This window comes from Mesoplodon mirus (genome assembly GCF_964341445.2).
Source record: "Mesoplodon mirus genome assembly, chromosome: 1".
Lineage (NCBI taxonomy): Eukaryota > Metazoa > Chordata > Mammalia > Artiodactyla > Ziphiidae > Mesoplodon > Mesoplodon mirus.
Genome location: NC_138976.1, coordinates 209,612,395 through 209,636,243, shown reverse-complemented (window position 1 = coordinate 209,636,243; position 23,849 = coordinate 209,612,395). Strand labels below are relative to the sequence as shown.

At 38.7% G+C, this 23,849-nt stretch overlaps 1 protein-coding gene across 7 annotated transcripts in view; it reads right to left on the bottom strand.

Annotated features, from left to right (window-relative positions):
- Positions 1–23,849, bottom strand: part of WNK2 (WNK lysine deficient protein kinase 2) — a 158,831-nt gene that overhangs the window by 7,421 nt on the left and 127,561 nt on the right. For 5 of the 7 annotated variants that reach the window (XM_082614011.1, XM_082614015.1, XM_082614012.1 and 2 more), the window contains one exon: positions 21,561–21,820. In XM_082614011.1, coding sequence (XP_082470137.1) covers positions 21,561–21,820 — 260 coding nt within the window. Of the gene's footprint in view, positions 1–21,560; positions 21,821–23,307; positions 23,353–23,849 lie in introns of all 7 variants that reach the window. The other 2 variants (XM_082614017.1, XM_082614014.1) reach the window with 1 other exon arrangement.

Here is a 23,849-nt window from a genome sequence, read left to right as displayed (position 1 = left end):
CTGTTTCACCTAATTTTATAGAGATAGAAAACATTAAGCGAAATGAGAAAACAAAGGAATGTCTTTAAAATGAAAAAACAAAGAAAAAACTCTGAAAAAACAGCTAATGAAAGAGAGAAAATTTACCAGATAAAGAGTTCAAAGCATTAGTAATAAGAATACTAACTGAACTAGGGAAAAGAATAGATGAGCACAGAGAGAATTTTAACATGGAACTAGAAAATATAAAAACCAGTCAGAACTGAAGAATGAAATAACTAAAATGAAAACCACACTAGAAGGAATTAACAGATGGTAATAGGTAATAGAGAAGAATGCATAAGTGATCTGGAAGATAGAATAATGGAAATCACCCAATCAAAACAGTAAAATGAGAAACAAATTTTTAAAATATGAGAACAGTTTAAAGGACCTCTGAGACAACATCAACCATGCTAACATTCACATTATAAGGGTTCCAGAAGGAAAAGAGAGAAAGAAGAGAGTCGAAAATGTATTTGATGAAATTATGGCTGAAAACTTCCTGAACCTGGAGAAGGAAACAGATACCCAGGTACATAGAGTACCCCAAACAAGATGAACTGAAGGAGACACAGACCAAGATGTATCATAATTAAAATGGTAAAAGTTAGAGATAAGGAGAGAATTTAAAGGTAGCAAGAGAAAAGCAAAGAGACACGTACAAAGGAACACCCATAAGTCTATCAGCTGATTTTTCTGCATGAACTTTGCAGGCCAGAAGGGAATGGCATGACATATTTATAGTGCTCAAATGGAAGAATCTACAACCTAGGACAATCTACCCAGAAAGATTATCATTCAGAATTAGAAGTAAGATAAAGAACTTCTCAAATAAGAAAAAACTAAGAGTTCATCAATACTTAAACTAACCCTAAAAGAAGTCTTAAATGGTTTTCTCCAAGTGGGAAAAAAAAGGCTACAACAAGATGTAAGGATTTATAGGAAAGGAAAAGCCCCACAAGCAAAGGCAAACATATAGCAAAGGCTGTGGATCAATCACTTAACATAAGCTAGTACAAAGATTAAAAGACAAAAATTGGAAAATAAACTATAACTACAATCAACAGTTAAGGGATAAACATGAAGATGTAAAATATGACATCAAATACACAAAATGTATGGAAGGGGAGTAAAAAAATGTAGATCCTTTAGAATGTGTTTGAATTTAAATGACTACCAGTTGAAAACAAGTAGATACATAGGTCAACATATATGAAACCCAAGGTAACCACAAATCAAAACCCTACAATAGATACACAAAAATAGGGAGAAAGTAACACAAGCATGCCATGATTTGATAAAGAAAATCATCAAACCACAAGGGAAGAAACTAAAAGAAGAAGAAAAGAATATAGAATGACAAAAACAACCAGAAAACAAGTAACAAATGGCAGTTAAGTACATACCTATATATAATTACTTTAAATGTCAATGGACCAAATGTTCCAATCAAATGACACAGAGTGGATGACTGGATAAAAAACAAGACCCATCTATGTGCAAGAGACTCTCTTTAGAATTAAAGACACACAGACTAAAAGTGAAGGGATGGAAGGAGCTATTTCATGGAAATGAAAATGACAAGAGAGCTGGTAGCAATACTAATATCTTGCAAATTAGACTTAAAAAAATCTATAAAAAAGACAAAGAAGGATATTATATAATGATATAGTGATCAATACAAGAAGAGAATATAACATTTATTAATATGTATGCACTTCATATAGGTGCAACTGAATATGGAAAGCAAATATTAACAGACATAAAAAGGAGAAACTGACAATAATAGAATAATAGTTGGAGACTATAATGAAATATTGGTCTTAAATGACACATTAGACAAGTTGGATTTAATAGATATATATAGGACATTCCATCCAAAAACAGCAGAATACACATTCTTTTCAAGTGCAAATGGAATGTTCTCTAGGATAGATCACATGCCAGGCCAAAAAACAAGTCTCAATAAATAGAGGAGAACTGAAATTATATCAAGCTTTTTTTTTCAACCACAACAGTATGAAACTAGAAACCAATTACTGGAAGAAAAATGGGACAAACACATGGACACTAAATGACAAGTTAATAAAAGAAACAATGAATGAATGAAGAAATCAAAGAGGAAGTCAGACAAAAACGAGACAAATGGAAAAAAACGCAACTTTGCACAACCTACAGGACGCAGCAAAAGCAAATATAAGAGGGAAGATTACAATAATACATGCATACCTGAGCATACAAGAAAAATCTCAGATAAACAACCTACCCTCCATCTAAATGAATTAGAAAAAGAACAAAGCCCAAGTCAGCACAAGGAATACCTAGTGAAGAGCTAATACCTAGTGTAACAAACTATTGTTACAGAAGAGCTAATACCTAGTGTAACAAACTATTCCAACAAAATGAAGAGGAGGGAACACTCCCAAATTCATTCTACGAGGCCACCATTACACTGATACCAAATCTAGAAAAAGACATTACAGAGAAAAGAAAATTACTAGTCAATATCTGTGATGAATATAGATGCAAAAATCCTCAAAAATTATTAGCAAACCAAATTCAATAATATATAAAAAGGATAATACACCATGATCAAGTGGGATTTATTCCACAGATTCAAGGACAGTTCAATATCCACAAGTCAATCAGTGTGATACACCACATTAACAAAAGGAAGGATAAAAATCACATTATCATTTCAATAGACACAGAAAAAGCATTTGACAAAATTCAACTTCCATTCATGATAAAGACTTGCATCAAAGTTGGTATAGAGGAAACATATTTCAACATAATAAAGGCCATTTATGACAAACCCACAGCTAACACCATACTCAATAGTGAAAAGCCAAAACTTTTCCTCTAAAATCAGGAACAAGACAGGGATGCCCACTCTCGCCACTGAGAAGTAGTACTAGAAGTCCTAGCCACAGCAGTCAGACAAGAAAACGAAATAAAAGGCATCCAAATTGGAAAGGAAGAAGTAAAAATGTCACTATTTGCAGATGACATGATGTTATACTCAGAAAATTCTGAAGTTCCATCAAAAAACTATGAGAACTAATAAAGGAATTCAGTAAAGTTGCAGGATACAAGATTGACATACAGAAATCTATTGGTTTTCTAAACACTATCAGAAAGAGAAAACAATAAAACAATCGCATTTAAAATTGCATCAAAGAGAATAAAATACCTAGGAATAAACTTAACCAAGGAGGTGAAAGATCTATAACCTGAAGACTCTAAAACATTGATGAAGGATATTTAAGATGATACAAACAAATAGAAAAGATATTGAATGTTCCTGGATTGGAAGAATTAATGCTGTTAAAATGTCCATACTACCCAAAGCAATGTACAGATTTAATTCAATCCTTATTGAATTACCCATGACATTTTCCACAAAACTAGAACAAATAATCTTAAAATTTATATGGAACCAAAAAGGCTCCCAATTACCAAACCAATCTTGAGAAAAAAGAACAAAGCTGGGCCTCCCTGGTGGCGCAGTGGTTGAGAGTCCGCCTGCCGATGCAGGGGATACGGGTTCGTGCCCCGGTCTGGGAGGATCCCATATGCCGCGGAGCGGCTGGGCCCGTGAGCCATGGCCGCTGGGCCTGCGCGTCCGGAGCCTGTGCTCCGCAACGGGAGAGGCCACAACAGTGAGAGGCCCGCATATCGCAAAAAAAAAAAAAAAAAAAAAAAAAAGAACAAAGCTGGAGGTATCACACTCCCCAACTTCACATTATACTACAAAGGTACAGTAATCAAAAGAGCATGGTACTGACACAAAAACAGAAACATACATCAATGGAACAGAATGAACAGCCCCCCCAAAAACCCATAAACGTATGGTCAATTAATCTACAACAAAGGAGGCAAGAATATACAATGGGAAAAGGACAGTCTCTTCAGTAAGTGGTGCTGGGAAAACTGGACAACTACATGCAAAAGAATAAAATTAGAACATTCTCTAACACCATATAAAAAAATAAACTCCAAATGAAATAATGACTTAAATAAGACTGAAACCCATAAAACTACTTGAGGAAAACTTAGGCAGGACACTCTTTGACATAAATCAAAGGAATATTTTTTTGGCTCTGTCTCCTAAGGCAAATGAAACAAAAGCAAAAACAAACATGGGACCTAATTAAACTTAAAAGATTTTGCACAGCTAAAGAAACCTTTGACAAAAAGAAAAGACAACCTATTATTGAAAGTGAGAAAATATTTGCAAATGATATGACTGATAAGGGGTTAACATCCAAAATATATAAACAGCTCATATAATTCAATATAGAAAAAACAAACAACCCAATTAAAAAATGGGCAGAAGACTTGAATAGATATTTCTCAAAGAAGACATACACATGGCCAAAGGGCACATGAAAAGATTCTCAACATTGGTAATCAGAGAAATGTAAATCAAAACCACAATGAAGTATCACCTGACACCTGTCAGAATAGCTATCATCAAAAAGACCGCCAATAACAAATGTTGGCAAGGATATGGAGAAAAGGTTACCCTAGTACACTGTGGATGGGAATGCAAATTGGTGCAGCCACTATGGAAAACATTATGGAGGTTCTTCAAAAAACTGCAAATAGAACCACCATATGATCCAGCAATTACTTTCCTGGGTATATATCCATAGAAAATGAAAACACTAATTTGAAAAGATACATGCACCTCAGTGATCACAGCAGCTTCATGTACAATAGCCAAGATATGGAAACAACCTAAGCAACACATGAATGGATAAAGAAAATGTGGGTTACATATATAATGGAATATTACTCAGCCATAAAAAATGAAATTTTGCCATTTGCATCAACATGGATAGACCTGGAGAGTATTATTCTTAGTGAAATAAATCAGAGAAAGAAAAATATTGTATATGATCAGTTATATGTGGAATCTAAAAAATAAAATAAATGAATATAACAAAACATATAGATTCACAGATATATAGAAAACAAACTAGTGGTTACCAGTGGGAAGCTGGAGGGAGGGAGGGGCAAGATAGTGGTAGGGGATTAAGAGGTACAAACTAATAGGTATAAAATAAATAAGCCATGAGGATATATTATACAGCACAGGGAATATAGCCAACATTTTATAATAACTTTAATGATGTACATCTATAAAAATACTGAATAACTATGTTGTATACTTGAAACTAATAAAATAGTTTAAATCAACTGTATTTCAATGAAAAATTCTTTAAAAAAAAAGAAAAAGAAAGTGAAATGATGGGAAAACAAACTCCTGAGAGCTGATCCAAGATGGCACAGTGGAAGGAGCTTGGGCTTACCTCACAACAAAACCACAACTAACTGCTGAACAGCCATTGATAAAAAAGACTGGAAGCTGCCAAAAAAGATATTTTACATCCAAAGATATAAAGAAGGAACCACAACAAGGTGGTAGGAGGGGCACACTCACAATATAATCAGATCCCATTACCCTGGGTGGGCGATCCACAAACTGGAGAACTATTATATTGCAGAAGTTCTCCCACAGGAGTTAGAGTTCTGAGCTCCACGTTAGGTTCCCCAGCTGGGGGTCTGACATCAGAGGGAGGAGCCCCAGAGACATTTGACTTTGAAGGCCAGGAAGGCTTGATTGCAGGAGCTCCACAGGACTAGGGGAAGCAGAGACTCCACTCTTGGAGGGTGCACACAAGTTCTCGCATGTACTGGGACCCAGGGCAAAGGCAGTGACTTCACAGGAACCTAGGCTGGAACTACCTGCTGGTCTTGGAGGATCTCCTGGGGAGGGGGTTGTGGCTGTGGTTCTCCCTTGGGATGTAGACATGGGTGGTGGAGATTTCGGGGAGTGTGCACCTACATGAACTCTCAAGGAAGCAGACATCTTGCTTGGGTCATCAGCACCAAGACCTGGTCCCACCCAACAGCCTGTAGTCTCCAGTACTGGGACGCCTCAGGCCAAACAACAGCCCTACCCATCAGCAGACAGGCTGCCTAAAGACTTCCTGAGCCCACAGCCACCTCTAGACACATCCCTTGACACGGTTCTGCCCATCTGCCCACCAAAGGGGCAAGATCCAGTTCCATCCACCAGTAGGCAGGCACCAGTCCCTCTCACTAGGAGACCTGCACAAGCGTCTATACCAGCCTCACCCACCAGGGCAGACACCAGAAGCAAGAATACTACAATCAGGCAGCCTGCAGAACTGAGTCTGCAAATACAGGAATTTGTTCCAGACAAACAAACAAGATAAAACCCCAAAGAACAACTAAGCAAAGTAGAGACAGGCAATCTACCAGAGAAAGAATTCAGCATAATGATAGTAAAGATGATCCAAGATCTCAGAAAAAGAATGGATGCACAGAGTGAGAAAATACAAGAAAATTTTAATAAAGAATTAGAAAATATAGAGAACAACCAGACTTGAAGAATACAAAAATTGAAATGAAAAATACACCAGAAGGAATCAATAGCAGGATAAATGATACAGAAGAACGAACAAGTGAGCTGGAAGACAGAAAAGGGGAAATCACTGCTGCAGAACAGAATAAAGAAAGAAGAATGAAAAGAAATGAAGACAGTTTAAGAGACCTCTGGGACAAAATTAAATTCACCAACATTCACATTATAGGGGTCCCAAAAGGAGAGGAGAGAGAGAAAGGGCCTGAGAAAATATTTGAAGAGATAATAGCTGAAAAATTCCCTAACATGAGAAAGAAAACACTCACTCAAGTCCAGGAAATGCAGAGAGTCCCAGGCAGGATTAACCAAAGGAGGAACACGCCAAGACACAGTAATCAAATTGACAAACATTAAAGACAAAGAGAAAATATTAAAAGCAACAAGGGAAAAGCAACAAATAATGTACAAGGGAATCCCCTTATGGTTATCAGTTGATTTTTTCAGCAGAAACTCTGCAGGCCAAAAGGGAGTGGCACGATACATTTAAATGGAGAAAGGAAAGAATATGTGACCCAGCAAGGTGCTCATTCAGATTCAACAGAGAAATAAAAAGCTTTACAGACAAGCAACAGGTAAAAGAATTCAGCACCACCAAACCAGTTTCACAACAAATGCTAAAGGAACTTCTCTAGGTGGAAAAGAAAAGGTCACAACTGGAAACAAGAAAATTACAAAATGGGAAAGCTCACCAGGAAAGGCAAACATACAGTAAAGGTAAGAAATCATCCACACACAAATAGGATATCTAAAGAGTACAAGAGAGGAAGAGAGTACAAATGCAGGATATTTGAAATACATTTGAAATTAAGAGCTCAGCAACTGAAAACAATTGTGTGTGTGTACATATATGTGTGTGTGTGTATACTGCTGTATCAAAACCTCATGGTAACCACAAACCAAAAATGTATAATAGATATACACACACATAAGAAAAAGGAATCCAAATACAACAGTACACAGAGTCATCAAATCACAAGAGAAGAGAAAAACGGAGGAAAGGAAGAAAAAGATCTATAAAAACAAACACAAAACAATTAATAAAAGGGCAATAAGAACATATGTATTGATAATTACCTTAAATGTAAAAGGATTAAATGCTCCAACTGAAAGATACAGACTGGCTGAATGGATACAAAAATAAGACCTGTATATATGCTGTTTATAAGAGACCCACTTCAGCTGTAGAGACACATACTGACTAAAAGTGAGGGGATGGAAAAAAGTATTCCATGCAAATGTAAATGAAAAGAAAGCTGGAGTATCAATACTCATATGAGACAAAAAAGACTTTAAAATAAAGATTGTTACAAAAGACAAAGAAGGACACTACATAATGATCAAGGGGTCAAGCCAAGAAGATATAACAGTTGTTAACATATATGCACCTAACATAGGAGCACTTCAGTATATAAGGGAAATGCTAACATCCATAAAAGAAAAAATTGACAGTAACACAATAATAGCTGGTGACTTTAACACCCCACTTTCATCAACAGGCAGATCATCCAGACAGAAGATCAATAAGGAAACACAGGCCTTAAATGACACATTAGACCAAATGGACTTAATTGGTATTTACAGAACATTCCATCCAAAAGCAGCAGAATACACATTCTTCTCAAGTGCACATGGAACATTCTCCAGGATAGATGAAATCCTGGGCCACAAAACAACCCTTGCTAAATTTAAGAAAACTGAAATCATTTCAAGCATCTTTTCCAACCACAACGCTATGAGATTAGAAATCAACTACAAGAAAAAAAAACTGCAAAAAATACAAACACATGGAGGCTAAAAAATATGTTACTAAATAACCAATGGACTACTGAAGAAAGCAAAGGGGAAATCAAAAAATATCTAGAGCTAAATGAAAACAGAATCATGACTATCTGAAACCTATGGGACACAGCAAAAGCAGTTCTAAGAGGGAAGTTTATAGAGATACAAGCTTACCTCAGGAAATAAGAAAAATCTAAAATAAACAACGTAAAGTTACACCTAAAGCAACTAGAGAAAAAAGAACAAAACCCAAAGTTAGTAGAAGGAAAGAAATCATAAAGATCAGAGCAGAAATAAATGAAACAGAGACAAAGAAAACAATAGAAAATATCAATGAAACTAAAGTCTGGTTCTGTGAAAAGATAAACAAAATTGATAAAACTTCAGCAAGACTCATCAAGAAAAAAAAAGAGAAAGCCCAAATCAATAAAATTAGAAATGAAAAAGGAGAAGTTACAACCAATACCACAGAAATAAAAAGGACCATAACAGACTACTACAGGCAATTATATGCCAATAAAATGGACAACCTAAAAGAAATGGACAAATTCTTAGAAAGGTACAATCTCCCAAGACTGAACCTGGAAGCAACTGAACATATGAACAGACCAATTACAAGTACTGAAATTGCATCTGTGATTTTAAAAACTCCCAACAAACAAAAGTCCAGGACCAGAGGGCTTCATAGGTGAATTCTATCAAACATTTAGAGAAGAATGAACACCTATCCTGAAACTATTCCAAAAAGTTGCAGAGTAAGGAACACTTCTAAACTCATTCTCTGAGGCCACCATCACCCTGATACCAAAACCAGACAAAGATATTACAAAAAAAGAAAATTACAGGCCAATATCACTGATGAATATAGATGCAAAAACCCTCAACAAAATACTAGCAAACCAAATCCAACAACACATTAAAAGGATCATACACCATGATCAATTAGCATTTATCCCAGGGATGCAAGAACTTTTCAATATCTGCAAATCAATCAGTGTGACACACCACATTAACATATTAAGAATAAAAACCATATGATCATCTCAATAGATGCAGAAAAAGCTTTTGACAAAATTCAACACCCACTTATGATAAAACCTCTCCAGAAAGTGGGAATAGAGGGAACCTACCTCAACATAATAAAGGCCATATATGACAAACCCATAGCCAACATCATTCTCAATGGTGAAAAACTGAAAGCATTTCCTCTAAGATGAAGAACAAGACAAGGATGTCCACTCTTGCCACTTTTATTCAACATAGTTTTGGAAGTCCTAGCCACAGCAATCAGAGAAGAAAAAGAAATAAAAGGTCTCCAAACTGGAAAAGAGGAAGTAAAACTGTCACTGTTTGCAGATGACATGATACTATACATAGAAAATCCTGAAGTTGCTACCAGAAAACTACTAGAGCTTGTCAGTGATTCTGGTAAATTTGTAGGATACAAAATGAATACAAAGAAATCTGTTGCATTTCTATACACTGATAATGAAAGATGAGAAAGAGAAATTAAGGAAACAATCCCATTCGCCATCACATCAAAAAGAATAAAATACCTAGGAATAAACCTACGTAAGGAGACAAAAGACCTGTACTCCGAAAACTATAAAACACTGATGAAAGAAATCAAAGATGACACAAACAGATAGAAAGATATACCATGTTTTTGGATGGGAAGAATCAATGTTGTCAAAATGACTATACTGCCCAAGGCAATCTACAGATTCAGTGCAATCCCTATCAAACTACCAGTGGCATTTTTCACAGAACTAGAACAAAAAATTTTAAAATGTGCATGGAAACACAAAAGACCCTGATTAGCTGAAGCAATCTTGAGAAAGAAAAATGGAGCTGGAGGAATCAGGCTCCCTGACTTCAAACTATACTACAAAACTACAGTCATCAAAACAGTATGGTACTGGCACAAAAACAGAAATATAGATGGATAGAACAGGATAGGACATCCACAAATAAACCCACACACCTATGGTCAATTAACCTAGCAGAAAGGAGGCAAAAACATATAATGGAGAAAAGACAGTCTCTTCAATAAGTGGTTCTGGGCAAACTGGACAGCTACCTGTAAAAGAATAAAATTAGAACATTCTCTAACACCATATATAAAAATAAACTCAAAATGAATTAATGACTTAAATAAGACTGAAAACCATAAATCTCCTCGAGGAAAACATAGGCAGAACACTCTTTGACATAAATCACAGCAATATAGTTGCAGACTTTAATACTTCACTTTCAATGAAGGATAGGACAACCGGATAGAAGATAAGTAAGGAGAGGACCTGAACATCACAAGCCCATTAGGCTTAACAAACACTTACAAAACATTTCACCCAATAAGAGCAGAATTCTGCAGTGTAAGCCCTGACAAGTAGCTTTTCTTTCTTTCTTTTTTTTTTTCCTAATGCAAGTGCCTGACTTAAGCTTTGATTTCCTGAGGCATCCACTTCAAAGAAGCCATCTCAAATAAAAACACTGTCAGCCACACAACTAGATAAAGACCTACCATCCCCTTCACCCACCCCCATCCGAGCTCCTGTAATTTAGAGATCTCTGACTGATTTTAAATAACTGACCATTTGGCTATTTGCCTTTTTCTTTTCTTCTTGCACTTTAATTCCCACTCCGACATTTTAAGTTCACAAATAAGGAATGAACTAGTGAAACTCCAATAAAAGCAGAACCCCAGGCCTGCCTGTCTGTCTCTCACCCTCTCTCTCTCTCCCTCCTTGCAACCTCACTATGTAGCCCCAGGTGTGTCATGTAACCTTCCCCTCCAGACCTGTAAGTAATAAACCTTGTCCTTTCCACAGTTTACTGATGGTTATTGCTGAGGAATCTTGCAATCATAGTAAGAACCACAAGGGTTGGTCCAGCCATATGACTGGTTCTGAAAGGGGAACCCAGGCCCAGTTGAGTGCTCCCAGGCATTTCTAGCTGATAGCATCACTACTGATAGGTTGAGGGTGGCACAAAACGAATACACATTCTTTTAAAGTGCACAGGGAACAATCTCCAAAACAGGCCATATGTTAGTCCACAAAACAATTTTAAAAGATTAAAATCATACAAAATATCTTTTCTAACACAATGAATGAAATTAAAATTTTTTTTAAACTAGAAAACTGGCATATATGTAGAAAGTACACAATGCACTCAAACAACCAAATAGCCAAAGACGTAATCACAGGGAAATCAGAAAACACCTTAGAACAAATGAAAAGGAAAACACAACATATTAAAATTTATTACATATAGCAAAAGAAGTGTCCAGAGGGAAAATTACAACTGCAGATGTCTACATTCAAAAAGAAGAAAGATCTTAAGCCAATAACTTAACTGTATACCATAAAAAACTGAGATAAACAAAATACAGAATAGAAAAATAAAGGAAAATCAATGAAACCAAAAGTTGGTGTTTTAAAAAGATAAAAAATTGGCAAAGTCTTTAGCTACCAAACTGGATAACTCAGATGAAATAGACAAATTCCTAGAAACAAACAAACTTCCAAAACTGACTCAAGAGGAAATAGAAAATCTGAATAGACCTGTAACAAGTAGTGAGATTGAATTATTAATAAAAAAACCTCTCAACAAAGAAAAACCCAGGACCAGACAGCTTCCCTGGTGAATTGTACCATTTAAAGAAGAATTAACACCAATATTTCTCAAACTCTTCCAAAAAGTTGAAGAGGTGGGAACACTTCCTAACTTATTCTATGTAGCCAGCATCACTCTGGTATCAAAGCCAGATAAACACATCATAAGAAAAAAAAATTACAAATACCTGTGATAAATACTGATGTAGAAATCTTCACTAAAACATTAGCAAACTGGACTCAATAGCATATTAGAAGGATTATACACCATGACCAGCTGCAATCCTGCAAGGGTGGTTTAATATATGAAAATCAATGAATGTACCACACCATTAACAGAATGAAGAGTTAAGAAAACCATAATTCAAAAAGAGTCATGTACCAAAATGTTCATTGCAGCTCTATTTACAATAGCCCGGAGATGCGAACAACCTAAGTGTCCATTATCGGATGAATGGATAAAGAAGATGTGGCATATATATACAATGGAATATTATTCAGCCATAAAAAGAAATGAAATTGAGTTATTTGTAGTGAGGTAGATGGACCTAGAGTCTGTCATACAGAGTGAAGTTAGTCAGAAAGAGAAAGACAAATACTGTATGCTAACACATATATATGGAATCTAAGAAAAAAAAAATGTCATGAAGAACCTAGGGGTAAGACGGGAATAAAGACACAGACCTACTAGAGAATGGACTTGAGGATATGGGGAGGGGGAAGGGTAAGCTGTGACAAAGTGAGAGAGTGGCATGGACAGATATACACTACCAAACGTAAAATAGATAGCTAGTGGGAAGCATAGCTTATGCATAGCACAGGGAGATCAGCTCGGTGCTTTGTGACCACCTAGAGGGGTGGGATAGGGAGGGTGGGAGGGAGGGAGATGCAATAGGGAAGAGATATGGGAACATATGTATATGTATAACTGATTCACTTTGTTATATAGCAGAAACTAACACACCATTGTAAAGCAATTATACTCCAATAAAGATGTAAAAAAAAATAGAATGAAGAGTTAAAAAAATATGATCATCTTAATTAATGCAGAAAAACCATTTGACAAAATCCAACACTCTTTCATGACAACAGCACTCAACATACTAGAAATAAAACAGAATTTTCTCAGTATGATAAAGGCCATATATGAAAAAACCCTTGTCAACATCACACTCAATGGTGAAAGACTGAACGTTTTTCCTCTAAGATCAAGACAGAGATGCCCACTTTTTCCATTTCTATTCAATATAGTATTTGAAGTTCTACCCAGAGAAATTAGGCAAGAAAAGGAAATAAAAGGCACCCAACTGGAAAGGAAGAAGTAAAATTATCTCTGTTCAAAATAACATTTCTTATATGCAGATAACCCTAAAGAACACACACACACACACACACACACACACACACACAAACTGCTAGAACTAATTTATGAATTCAGCAAAGTTGCAGGGTAGAAAATCAACACATCCAAATCAGTGGCACTTTTTTTTTTTGGCTGCTCCACGTGGCATGTGGGATCCTAGTTCCACAACCAGGGATCAAACCTGCATCCTCTGCATTGGAAGCATGGAGTTTTAACCACTGGACTGCCAGGGAAGTCCCAGTTGTATTTTTATATACTAGCAATGAACAATCTGAAAAGAAAATTAAGAAAACAATTACATTTAAGCACAAAAAAGAATAAAATACTTAGGAATAATTAAACTAAGGAGTTGAAAGACTTACACACTGAAAACTGCAAAACAATGCTAAAAGAAATTAAAGAAGACATAAATAAATGGGAAGGCATCCCATGTTTGTGGATTTGAAGACTTAATATTGTTAATATGTCAATACCACCCAAAGCCAATCTATAGAGATTTGATGCATCACTATCAAAGTCTCAATGGCATTTTTTCAAGAAATAGAAAAAACTCATCCTAAAACTCATTTGGATTCTCAAGGGATCCCAATAAGCAAAACGGTCCTAAAAAAGAACGAAGTTGGAAGACTCATACTTCTTGACCTCAGAACTTACTGCAAAGCTACAGAAATCAAAACAGTGTAATATTAGCAACATGATAGACTGTAGACCAATGGAATAGAATAGAAAATCCAGAAATAAACCTTTGTATATATGACCAATTGATTTTCAACAAGGGTGCCGAGACCATTCAATGGGAAAAGGACAGTTTTTTCAACAAATACTGCTGGGACAACTAGATATCAACATGCAAAAGAATAAAGATGGTCCCTTACCAAACACCATATATAAAAATTAACTCAAAATGGGTAAAAGGCCTAAACATAAGAGCTACAATTATTAAACTCTTAGCATCTTTAGAGAGCACATAGAAGGAAACATGGGGGGAAAGCTTTATAACATTGGATTTGGCAATAAATCAATGACATAGGCAATAAAAGAAAAAATAAACTGGAATTTATAAAAATGAAAAACCTTTATGCATCAAAAGACATTATCAACAGAGTAAAAAGGTAACTCACAGAATGGGAATTATTTTTGGAAATCACATATCTGAAAAGTGATTAATATCCAGAATATAGAGAGAATTCCTCCAACTCAACAACAAAAAAAGAAACAACTCAATTAAAAAATGGGCAAAAACCCCTTCCACCATGTGAGGATACAATGAGAAGTCTGCAACCTGGAAGGGGCCCTCACCCTAGCATGCTGACATCCTCATCTCAGACGTCCAGCCTCCAGGACTGTGAGAAAAAATTTCTGTTATTTATATTTAAAAAATAGGCAAAAGCCTTGAATTATTTTTCCAAAGAAGACATACAAATGGCCAATAAGCTCATGAAAAGATGCTCAACATCACTGATCATTAGGGAAATGCAAACCACCTCACACCTATCAAGATGGCTACTATGAAAAAAATCAGAAAATAGAAAGTATTAGAGAGGATGTGGAGAAACTGGATCCCTTGTGTACTGTTGGTGGGGATGTAAAATGGTGCAGCTGCTCTGGAAAGTAGTTTGGTGATTCCTCAAAAAATTAAAACTAGAATTACCATATGATCTAGTGATTCCACTTCTGGGTATATACCCTAAAGAACTGAAAGCAAAAACTCAAAGAGACATCTATATACCCATGTTCATAATAGCATTATGCACAACAGTTAAAAGGTAGAAGCAACCCAAGTGTCCATCAACAGATGAACGGATAAAACAAAATGTGGTATGTACGTACAATGGACTACGACTCAGCGTTTAAAAGGAAGGAAAGTCTTTCAAGCCACTGATGAAAGAAATCAAAGATGATACTAACAGTCCACCTAGAGGGGTGGGATGGGGGGCTGGGAGGGAAATGCAAGAGGGAGGAGAAATGGGGATATATGTATATCTATAGCTGATTCACTTTGTTATAAAGCAGAAACTAACACACCATTGTAAAGCAATTATACTCCAATAAACATGTTAAAAATTAATTAATTTTAAAAAAAAGATGATACAAACAGATGCAGAGATATACCATGTTCTTGGATTGGAAGAATCAACATTGTGAAAATGACTCTACTACCCAAAGCAATCTACAGATTCAATGCAATCCCTATCAAATTACCAGTGGCATTTTTCACAGAAGTAGAACAAGAAATTTTACAATCTGTATGGAAACACAAAAGACCCCGAATAGCCAAAACAATCTTGAGAAAGAAAGACAGAGCTGGAGGAATCCAGGCTCCCTGACTTCAGACTATACTACAAAGCTACAGTAATCAAGACAGTATGGTACTGGCACAAAAACAGAAATATAGATCAATGGAACAGGATAGAAAGCCCAGAGATAAACCCACACACATATGGTCACTTTATCTTTGACAAAGGAGGCAAGAATATACAATGGAGAAAGAACAGCCTTTTCAGTAAGTGGTGCTGGGAAAACTGGACAGCTACATGTAAAAGAATGACATTAGAACACTTTCTAACACCATACAAAAAACTAAACTCAAAATGGATTAAAGACCTAAACATAAGGCCAGACACTATCAAACTCTTAGAGGAAAACATAGGCAGAACACTCTATGACATAAATCACAGCAAGATCCTTTTTGACCCACCTCCTAAAGTAATGTAAATAAAAACAAAAATAAACAAATGGGATCTAATGAAACTTAAAAGCTTTTGCACAGCAAAGGAAACCATAAACAAGACAAAAAGACAACCCTCAAAATGGGAGAAGATATTTGCAAACGAAGCAACTGACAAAGGATTAATCTCCAAAATTTACAAGCAGCTCATGCAACTGAATATCATAAAAACAAACAACCCAATCCAAAAATGGGCAGAAGACCTAAATAGACATTTCTCCAAAGAAGACATGCAGATTGCCAACAAACACATGAAAAGATACTTAGCATCACTAATCATTAGAGAAATGCAAATCAAAATCATGGTGTCACCTCACACCGGTCAGAATGGCCATCATAAAAAAATCTACAAACTATAAATGCTGGAGAGGGTGTGGAGAAAATGGAACCCTCTTGCACTGTTGGTGGGAACGTAAATTGATACAGCTACTATGGAGAACAGTACGGAGGGTCCTTAAAAAGCTAAAAACAGAACTACCATATGACCCAGCAATCCCACTATTGGGCATATACCCTGAGAAAACCATAATTCAAAAAGAGTCATGTACCACAGTGTTCATTGCAGCACTATTTACAATAGCCAGGACATGCAAGCAATCTAAATGTCCATCGACAGATGAATGGATAAAGAAGATGTGTCACACACATACAATGGAATATTACTTAGCCATAAAAGGAACGAAATTGAGTTATTTGTAATGAGGTGGATGGACCTAGAGTCTGTCACACAGAGGGAAGTAAGTCAGAAAGAGAAAAACAAATACAGTATGCTAACGCATATATATGGAATCTAAAAAACCGGTACTGATGAACGTAGTGGCAGGGCAGGAATAAAGACACAGATGTAGAGAACAGACTTGAGGACACAGTGGGGGAAGGAGAATCTGGGACAAAGTGAGAGAGCAGCACTGACTTATATACACTATCAAATATAAAATGGATGACTAGTGGGAAGCTGCTGCATAGCACAGGGAGATCAGCTCGGTGCTTTGTGACCACCTAGAGGGGTGGGATAGGGAGGGTGGGAGGGAGGCTCAAGAGGGAGGGGATATGGGGATAGATGTATACATATAGCTGATTCACTTTGCTGTACAGCAGTAACTCACACAACATTGTAAAGCAATTATACTCCAATAAAGATGAAAAAAAATAGTAATAAAAAATAAGTAAGTAAAAAGGAAGGAAATTCTGACATACACTACAACATAGATGAAACTTGAAGACATTATGCTAAGTGACATAAATCAGTTATAGACACATACTGTATGATTCTACTAATATGAGGTACCTAGAGAAGTCAAATTCATAGAGACAGAAAGTAGAATGGTAGTTGCCAAGGGCTTGGGGGAAGGGGGGCATATATATACAGGCAGTTATTTTTCATTGGGTATAGAGTTTCAGTTTTGCAAAATGAAAAAATTGGAGATGGATGGTGGTGATGGTTGGACCACAATATGAACGCAATTAATACCACAACTGTATAGGCTTAAAAATGGTTAAGATGTTAAATTTTATGTTATGTGTACTCTACCACAATTTAAAAAAATTGAAGCTTGAAAGTATTATGGTAAGCCAGTGACAAAAGGGCAAATATTGTATGATTCCACTTATATGAGGTACCAAGAGAAGTCAAATTCATAGTAGAATAGAGGTTACCAGAGTTACCAGAAAGAGGGACTGGAGAGTTATTTCTTATGGAGTAGTTTCTGTTTGGGATAATAAAAAAGTTCTAGAAATGGATAGTGGTGAATAGTTTAAAAAAAAAACAAACACCTTATTAAGAATCCCAGGGCTTCCCTGGTGGCACAGTGGTTGAGTCCGCCTGCCAATGCAGGGGACACGGGTTCGTGCCCCAGTCCAGGAAGATCCCACATGCCGCGGAGCAGCTGGGCCCGTGAGCCATGGCTGCTGAGCCTGCGTGTCCGGAGCCTGTACTCCACAACAGGAGAGGCCACAACAGTGAGAGGCCCGCGTACGGCAAAAAAAAAAAAAGAATCTCAGACATCTGAACAACAGAATTAGCAGAGCTGACCGACAGGGCCTGGCCCAGCACAGATACTGAGAGCTGATGTGGTGGAGTCTGGACAGAAGAGTAGAGACTAGCCTGCCCAGGGCTTGAGGTGCAGAACCTGCAGGGCCTTGGGGCTGTGTTATGAATTCTCAGTTCTGTCCCAGAATAATGGAGAATAGATTTGAGGAGTTAAACTCATGGAGGTGCAGTGTCAGGAGGTTACTACAGAAGAGGAATAAAAGTTCAGACTGGGAGTGTGGACGTGAGAGGGAATGAAAGAGGATGACCTCAAGCACCTGTGGAGCAGTGGCTGATGACTTGGGTCAAAAATCCAGTCCCAGCAAGTTTTAAAGAACTGGAAACACACAAAATCTGTTCTCTTATCACAGTGCAATTAGGCTTAAAAAATCCCAAAATAAAACACTATCAAAAAGATCATGAGGATGTACCAAAATGTTCATAGCAGCCCTATTCACAATAGCCCGGAGATGGAAACAACCTAAGTGTCCATCATCGGATGAATGGATAAAGAAGATGTGGCACATATATACAATGGAATATTACTCAGCCATAAAAAGAAATGAAATTGAGCTATTTGTAATGAGGTGGATAGACCTAGAGTCTGTCATACAGAGTGAAGTAAGTCAGAGAGAGAAAGACAAATACTGCATGCTAACACATATATATGGAATTTAAGAAAAAAAAATGTCATGAAGAACCTAGGGGTAAAACAGGAATAAAGACACAGACCTACTAGAGAATGGACTTGAGGATATGGGGAGGGGGAAGGGTAAGCTGTGACAAAGTGAGAGAGCGGCATGGACATATATACACTACCAAACGTAAGGTAGATAGCTAGTGGGAAGCAGCCGCATAGCACAGGGAGATCAGCTCGGTGCTTTGTGACCGCCTGGAGGGGTGGGATAGGGAGGGTGGGAGGGAGACGCAAAAGGGAGGGGATATGGAAACATATGTATATGTATAACTGATTAAATTTGTTATAAAAAAAATGCAGATTCTGAATTCAGTATGGCTAGGGTGGGGCCTGAGATTCTGCATTTCTAACCAGTTCCCCACCACACTTTGGGTAGCAAGGATGTAAATCAGAGGACAATTTTGGTAAACTTCTGACACCTGTCACCACACATCTCCTAACATCCAAAGGACTGCTTAGGGAGCATGGTGGCCCAGAGAGAGGGCCATGTCTTCCAGGTTTGCTGGGCTTCATGTAGACCACATGCCTTTCTGGTCACACCTTCCATCAGCACAAGCATCTCAATGGCTCAGGTTACACATTTTTTTTTAAAATAAATTTATTTATTAAAAAAAAAAAGATCATGAGGAAATTAATAACTATATTACCTCAAATCACCATGGAAATTATAAAATATTTTGATCAGAGGTTAAAGAAAATGCTACATATCAAAACCTTTGGAATGCAGCTAATACCACTAGAAGGAATTTTATAGCCTGAATGCCTGTATTATAAAAGAAGAAAGGCTCAAAATCAATGCACTACACATCTCAAGAAACTTTCTAGAACAAAAAAGTAACCCAAAGATAGAAGAGAAGAAAGAATAAAAGGAAGCAGCTAATGAAATATACAATGAAGAATTACCATCAAAGTGATGAGTTCTTTGAAAAGGCAAATAAAATATATAAATTCAGAGAAATCACCAATATCAGAATGAAAAACAAGACATCACTGCAAATCCTGCAAACTGTGAAGAGAAAATATTATAAACAACTTTATACCAATTAATTGGAAAACTTAGATAAATTTAGAGGTGTATCAATTGTTAGAAAAGCAGTATTTAACAGAAAGAAGAAACAGAAAACACAAATGGTACTAAAACTGTAAAAGAAATTAAATCCATAATGGAAACCTTACCCTCAAGGGATGTAGACATGTGTGATAAATATGTAACAGCAAAATGTCCATCATAGCTGAAGGTACCTGAGAGTTCACTGAAGAATTTTCAATCTTTTGTATGTTTGAAACTTTTTTTTTTTTTTTTTTTTTTGCGGTATGCGGGCCCCCCACTGCCGCGGCCCCTCCCGCCACGGAGCACAGGCTCCGGACGCGCAGGCCCAGCGGCCACGGCCCACGGGCCAGCCGCTCCGCGGCATGTGGGATCCCCCCAGACCGGGACACGAACCCGCATCCCCCGCATCGGCAGGCAGACCCCCCACCACTGCGCCACCAGGGAAGCCCTGTTTGAAACTTTTTGAAGTAAAAGATCATAGGGGAACCTTCCCACACTCAAAAAAAAAAAATGGTCATCATCAAAAAATCTACAAACAATAAATGCTGGAGAGGGTATGGAGAGAAGGGAACCCTCCTTCACTGTTGGTGGGAATGTAAATTGGTACAGCCACTATGGAGAACAGTATGGAGGTTCCTTAAAAAACTACAAATAGAACTACTATATGACCCAGCAATCCCACTCCTGGGCATATATCCGGAGAAAAACATGGTCTAAAAGGATACATGCACCCCAATGTTCACTGCAGCACTTTTTACAATAGCCAAGACATGGGAGCAATCTACATGTCCATCAACAGAGGAATGGATAAAGAATATATGGTACATATATATAACGGAATATTACCCAGCCATTAAGAAGAATGAAATAATGCCATTTGCAGCAATATGGATGGACCTAGAGATTGTCATACTGAGTGAAGTAAGTTAGACAGAGAAAGACAAATATCATACAATACCACTTATATGTGGAATCTAAAATAAAAAAATGATACAAATGAACTTATTTACAAAACAGAAACAGATTCACAGACTTAGAGAACTGAACTTATGGTTACCAGGGAGAAGGGTGGGGGAGGAATAGGGAGTTTGGGATTGACATGTACTCACTGCTGTATTTAAAATAGATAATCAACAAGGACCCACTATATAGCACAGGGAACTCTGCTCAACATTATGTGACAACCTAAATGGGAAAAGAATTTGAAAAAGAATAGATACATGTATATGTATAACTGAATCACTTTGATGAACACCTGAAACTAAGACAACATTGTTAATCAACTATACTCCAATAAAAAATTAAAAGTTAAAAAGAAAAACAAAACCCTCCTGGCCCAGATGGCTTCACCAGTGAACTCTACTAAATATTTCAGGAAAAAATAATATAATCTTGCACAAACTCCTCCAGGAGACTGAAAAAGAGGGAATACTCCTTCAAGTAGGCTTTGAAGTCAGCAGTCCTAATACAGGAACAATTCACACAACAAAACCTAAGACAGCAGCTCCTCACTTCTGCCCCATGTGGTCTGGGGCTCCTGAGCTAAAACTCAATCAGGGGTGTCCCCTGGATATGTCGTGCAGACCCCACCCACTTTGCCAGCTTGGGCTCTGGTGGAAGACAGGTTGAGGTGGGCTCACCAGGATGTGGCCACACCTGCAAGCTGCTGGCCAGTCCCACCTAGACACTGGCCAACACTGGGCTAGGGCCTGCTGCTCAGCTGTTCTGCTGAGATCTGGAGTCACAGCTTCATTCCCACTCTGTGCCTTCGACTCTGGACAAGCCCGGCGCCCCCCCCCCTCCCCATGCCCCACTTACAGCCCGTGCCTCGCCAGAGGCCGGGGGCCAGCCTGCCATGGCCTCCATGTCATGCAACTTCTGCGTCTGCTTCAACTGGTTGAGTGACGGCTTCAGCTGTGTGGGCCCAACCGTCTTGCTTGTCCACTCGTCCACCAACTTGTGCAGGTCGTCCGTGAAGGTGCCTTTCTTGTTGTTGCTGTTGTTCACCTGCGCCTGGATGTGCAGGGCAGGTTGGGGGCCCGGCTCAGGGCCCGGGACCAGGCTGCTGGTGGAGGACCCTAGAGAGCACACACAGGCCAGGGTTGGTGACACCACACGCCAGCACCACTGGCTGGCTGCAGTCATTCATACAGTGGTCTCGCTTAAGCCAGGCAACACCTTGCTTCAGGAGATGGTCTGCATTGGGCGGGGGGGGGGGGGGGGTCCATGTAGTTTTAGACACAGTGGAGCGACCTCAGGGGACTGGATGTTGCCAGGCAGCCATCACCCATCTCATCAGCCAGGGGACAGGACCCCAGCTGCCGGCAGCCTCACTCAGCATCCTCTGTGCCCACACTGCCCAGGACCACCAGACCCCCCATGTGAGAGAGTTCAGAAAACTCCTGGTGCAGCTGGACACAGACTGGGGGCAAATTCCTCACGCTTCTGCACTCTCAGCTCTAATATGAGGATTCAGAGGAGATTCAACAAGACTTTAGGCAGAATGCTTAGCAGCTGCGGCTATCCTTCCAGCAAAGGGAAAATGCTTGCAATAGGCTGGATTGCTGATGCTTCTGTGAATGATAATGACTTAGTGATTTGGAATTTAAGACACAGAAATCACGCCTCTCCTCACCAGACCGTGTAATAATAATAAAGGATACAAATACCCAGAGCCTTCCGTCATGGGTCTACAGGCTTGGTGCCAACTGAGGGGCTGATGCCTGTAGCAGGAGGAACTGGGAGGCCCGGCTGCCCGGGAAGGCCTGGAGCTGTGGCTTAGGTGGAGCTGGACAAAGGTGAGCGCACTTGGCCACTTCACTCAAAGATCTTTTTTAATGACCAAAACAGGACTTTAAAATTTTTTTGACTTGTGTCCCTTTCCTTCCCCAGCACGTAATTTCTTATTGGCAGTTTTGGATAAACCAATTTTTAAATTTTCTGCATTAAATAAATAACCTAATGACCATCTCTTCAAACAAGCCATTGCAATATGTAGTTTACTTTAGAGGCTAGCAATGAAACAGCACAGACACAAACAGTTAAACATTAGTGATGAGATTTTACACACGCTGCTATTTCTACATGAACATTTCAGCCAGAAAAGAAAAACAGAAAAATTAAAAAAAAAAAAAAAAAAGGCATGAGATGAGAGCAGTGGGCGGCCCAGGTAAACTGATACCCATTTTGTCCCGGCATCTCTCCTCTGTGAGGGGCACTCATCTTTAGCACTTCAAGGAAATACTCATTCCTACGGTTTTGGAAAAGGAGCCAATTAATGATTGGTAATATGTGGACGTTCCGGAGAAGGACAGCCTGTTAGATGTGAACTGGCAAGAATGCACAAACTCTAGGAGCCATGGAGACTCAAAAGGGCGCCCGAGGGCGGCTATCTCGCCAGGCAGAGGCCAAGCAGCACCCGCAAAGGGTGGGCGCAGAGCAGGCCCACGCCCGGCCACCCCCGGGCCCTTGGCTCCCGGTCTAGTCGCGGAAACCCTGATGCACACTAGCCACAATAAAGCCCATGCGATGGAAGCGGACAAGGGGTAAAAAACCCGATAATTACGACTGCTGTGCTCTTTGCCTAGACAGAGACGCTTCAAGGCAGACCCTGCAAGGGAAGAAGAAATGACACAAGACCACAGGGTTAGGCAGGACAGCACACATGGGGGACAAGCCACCACACTCTAAGCAAAAGTCATCAGTGTGTGAGGAGGAGCAAAGGCCAGCAGTTCAGAGAGAAGGGACCAGCCTCCTGGGCTAACTGGGCGGCCCCCAAGTCAGTGTGGAGGTTCACACGAGCTTCGCCGAGGGGCGGAGGTGCAGGGCCAAGCCCCAAGCTTCAGGTAGAAGTGTGTGTGTGTCTCTAGAAGCATATTCAAAAAAAAAAAAAAAAAAAAGAGAGAGAGAGAGAGAGAGAGAAAGGAGAGAGAAAAAAAAAAAAGCAAAGCACACTGCTTGGCTTTCAAATGTAAGGTTTCTGGGAGCCCCGCTGGTTGGGGCAGGAAACCCACTAAGACAGCCAGGAGAGCTCTCAATGGAGCACAGCCTAGCTCTGCCCAGAGGGAGGCCCATGGGCGGTTTTCCAAGTGCAAAAAGATACATTGT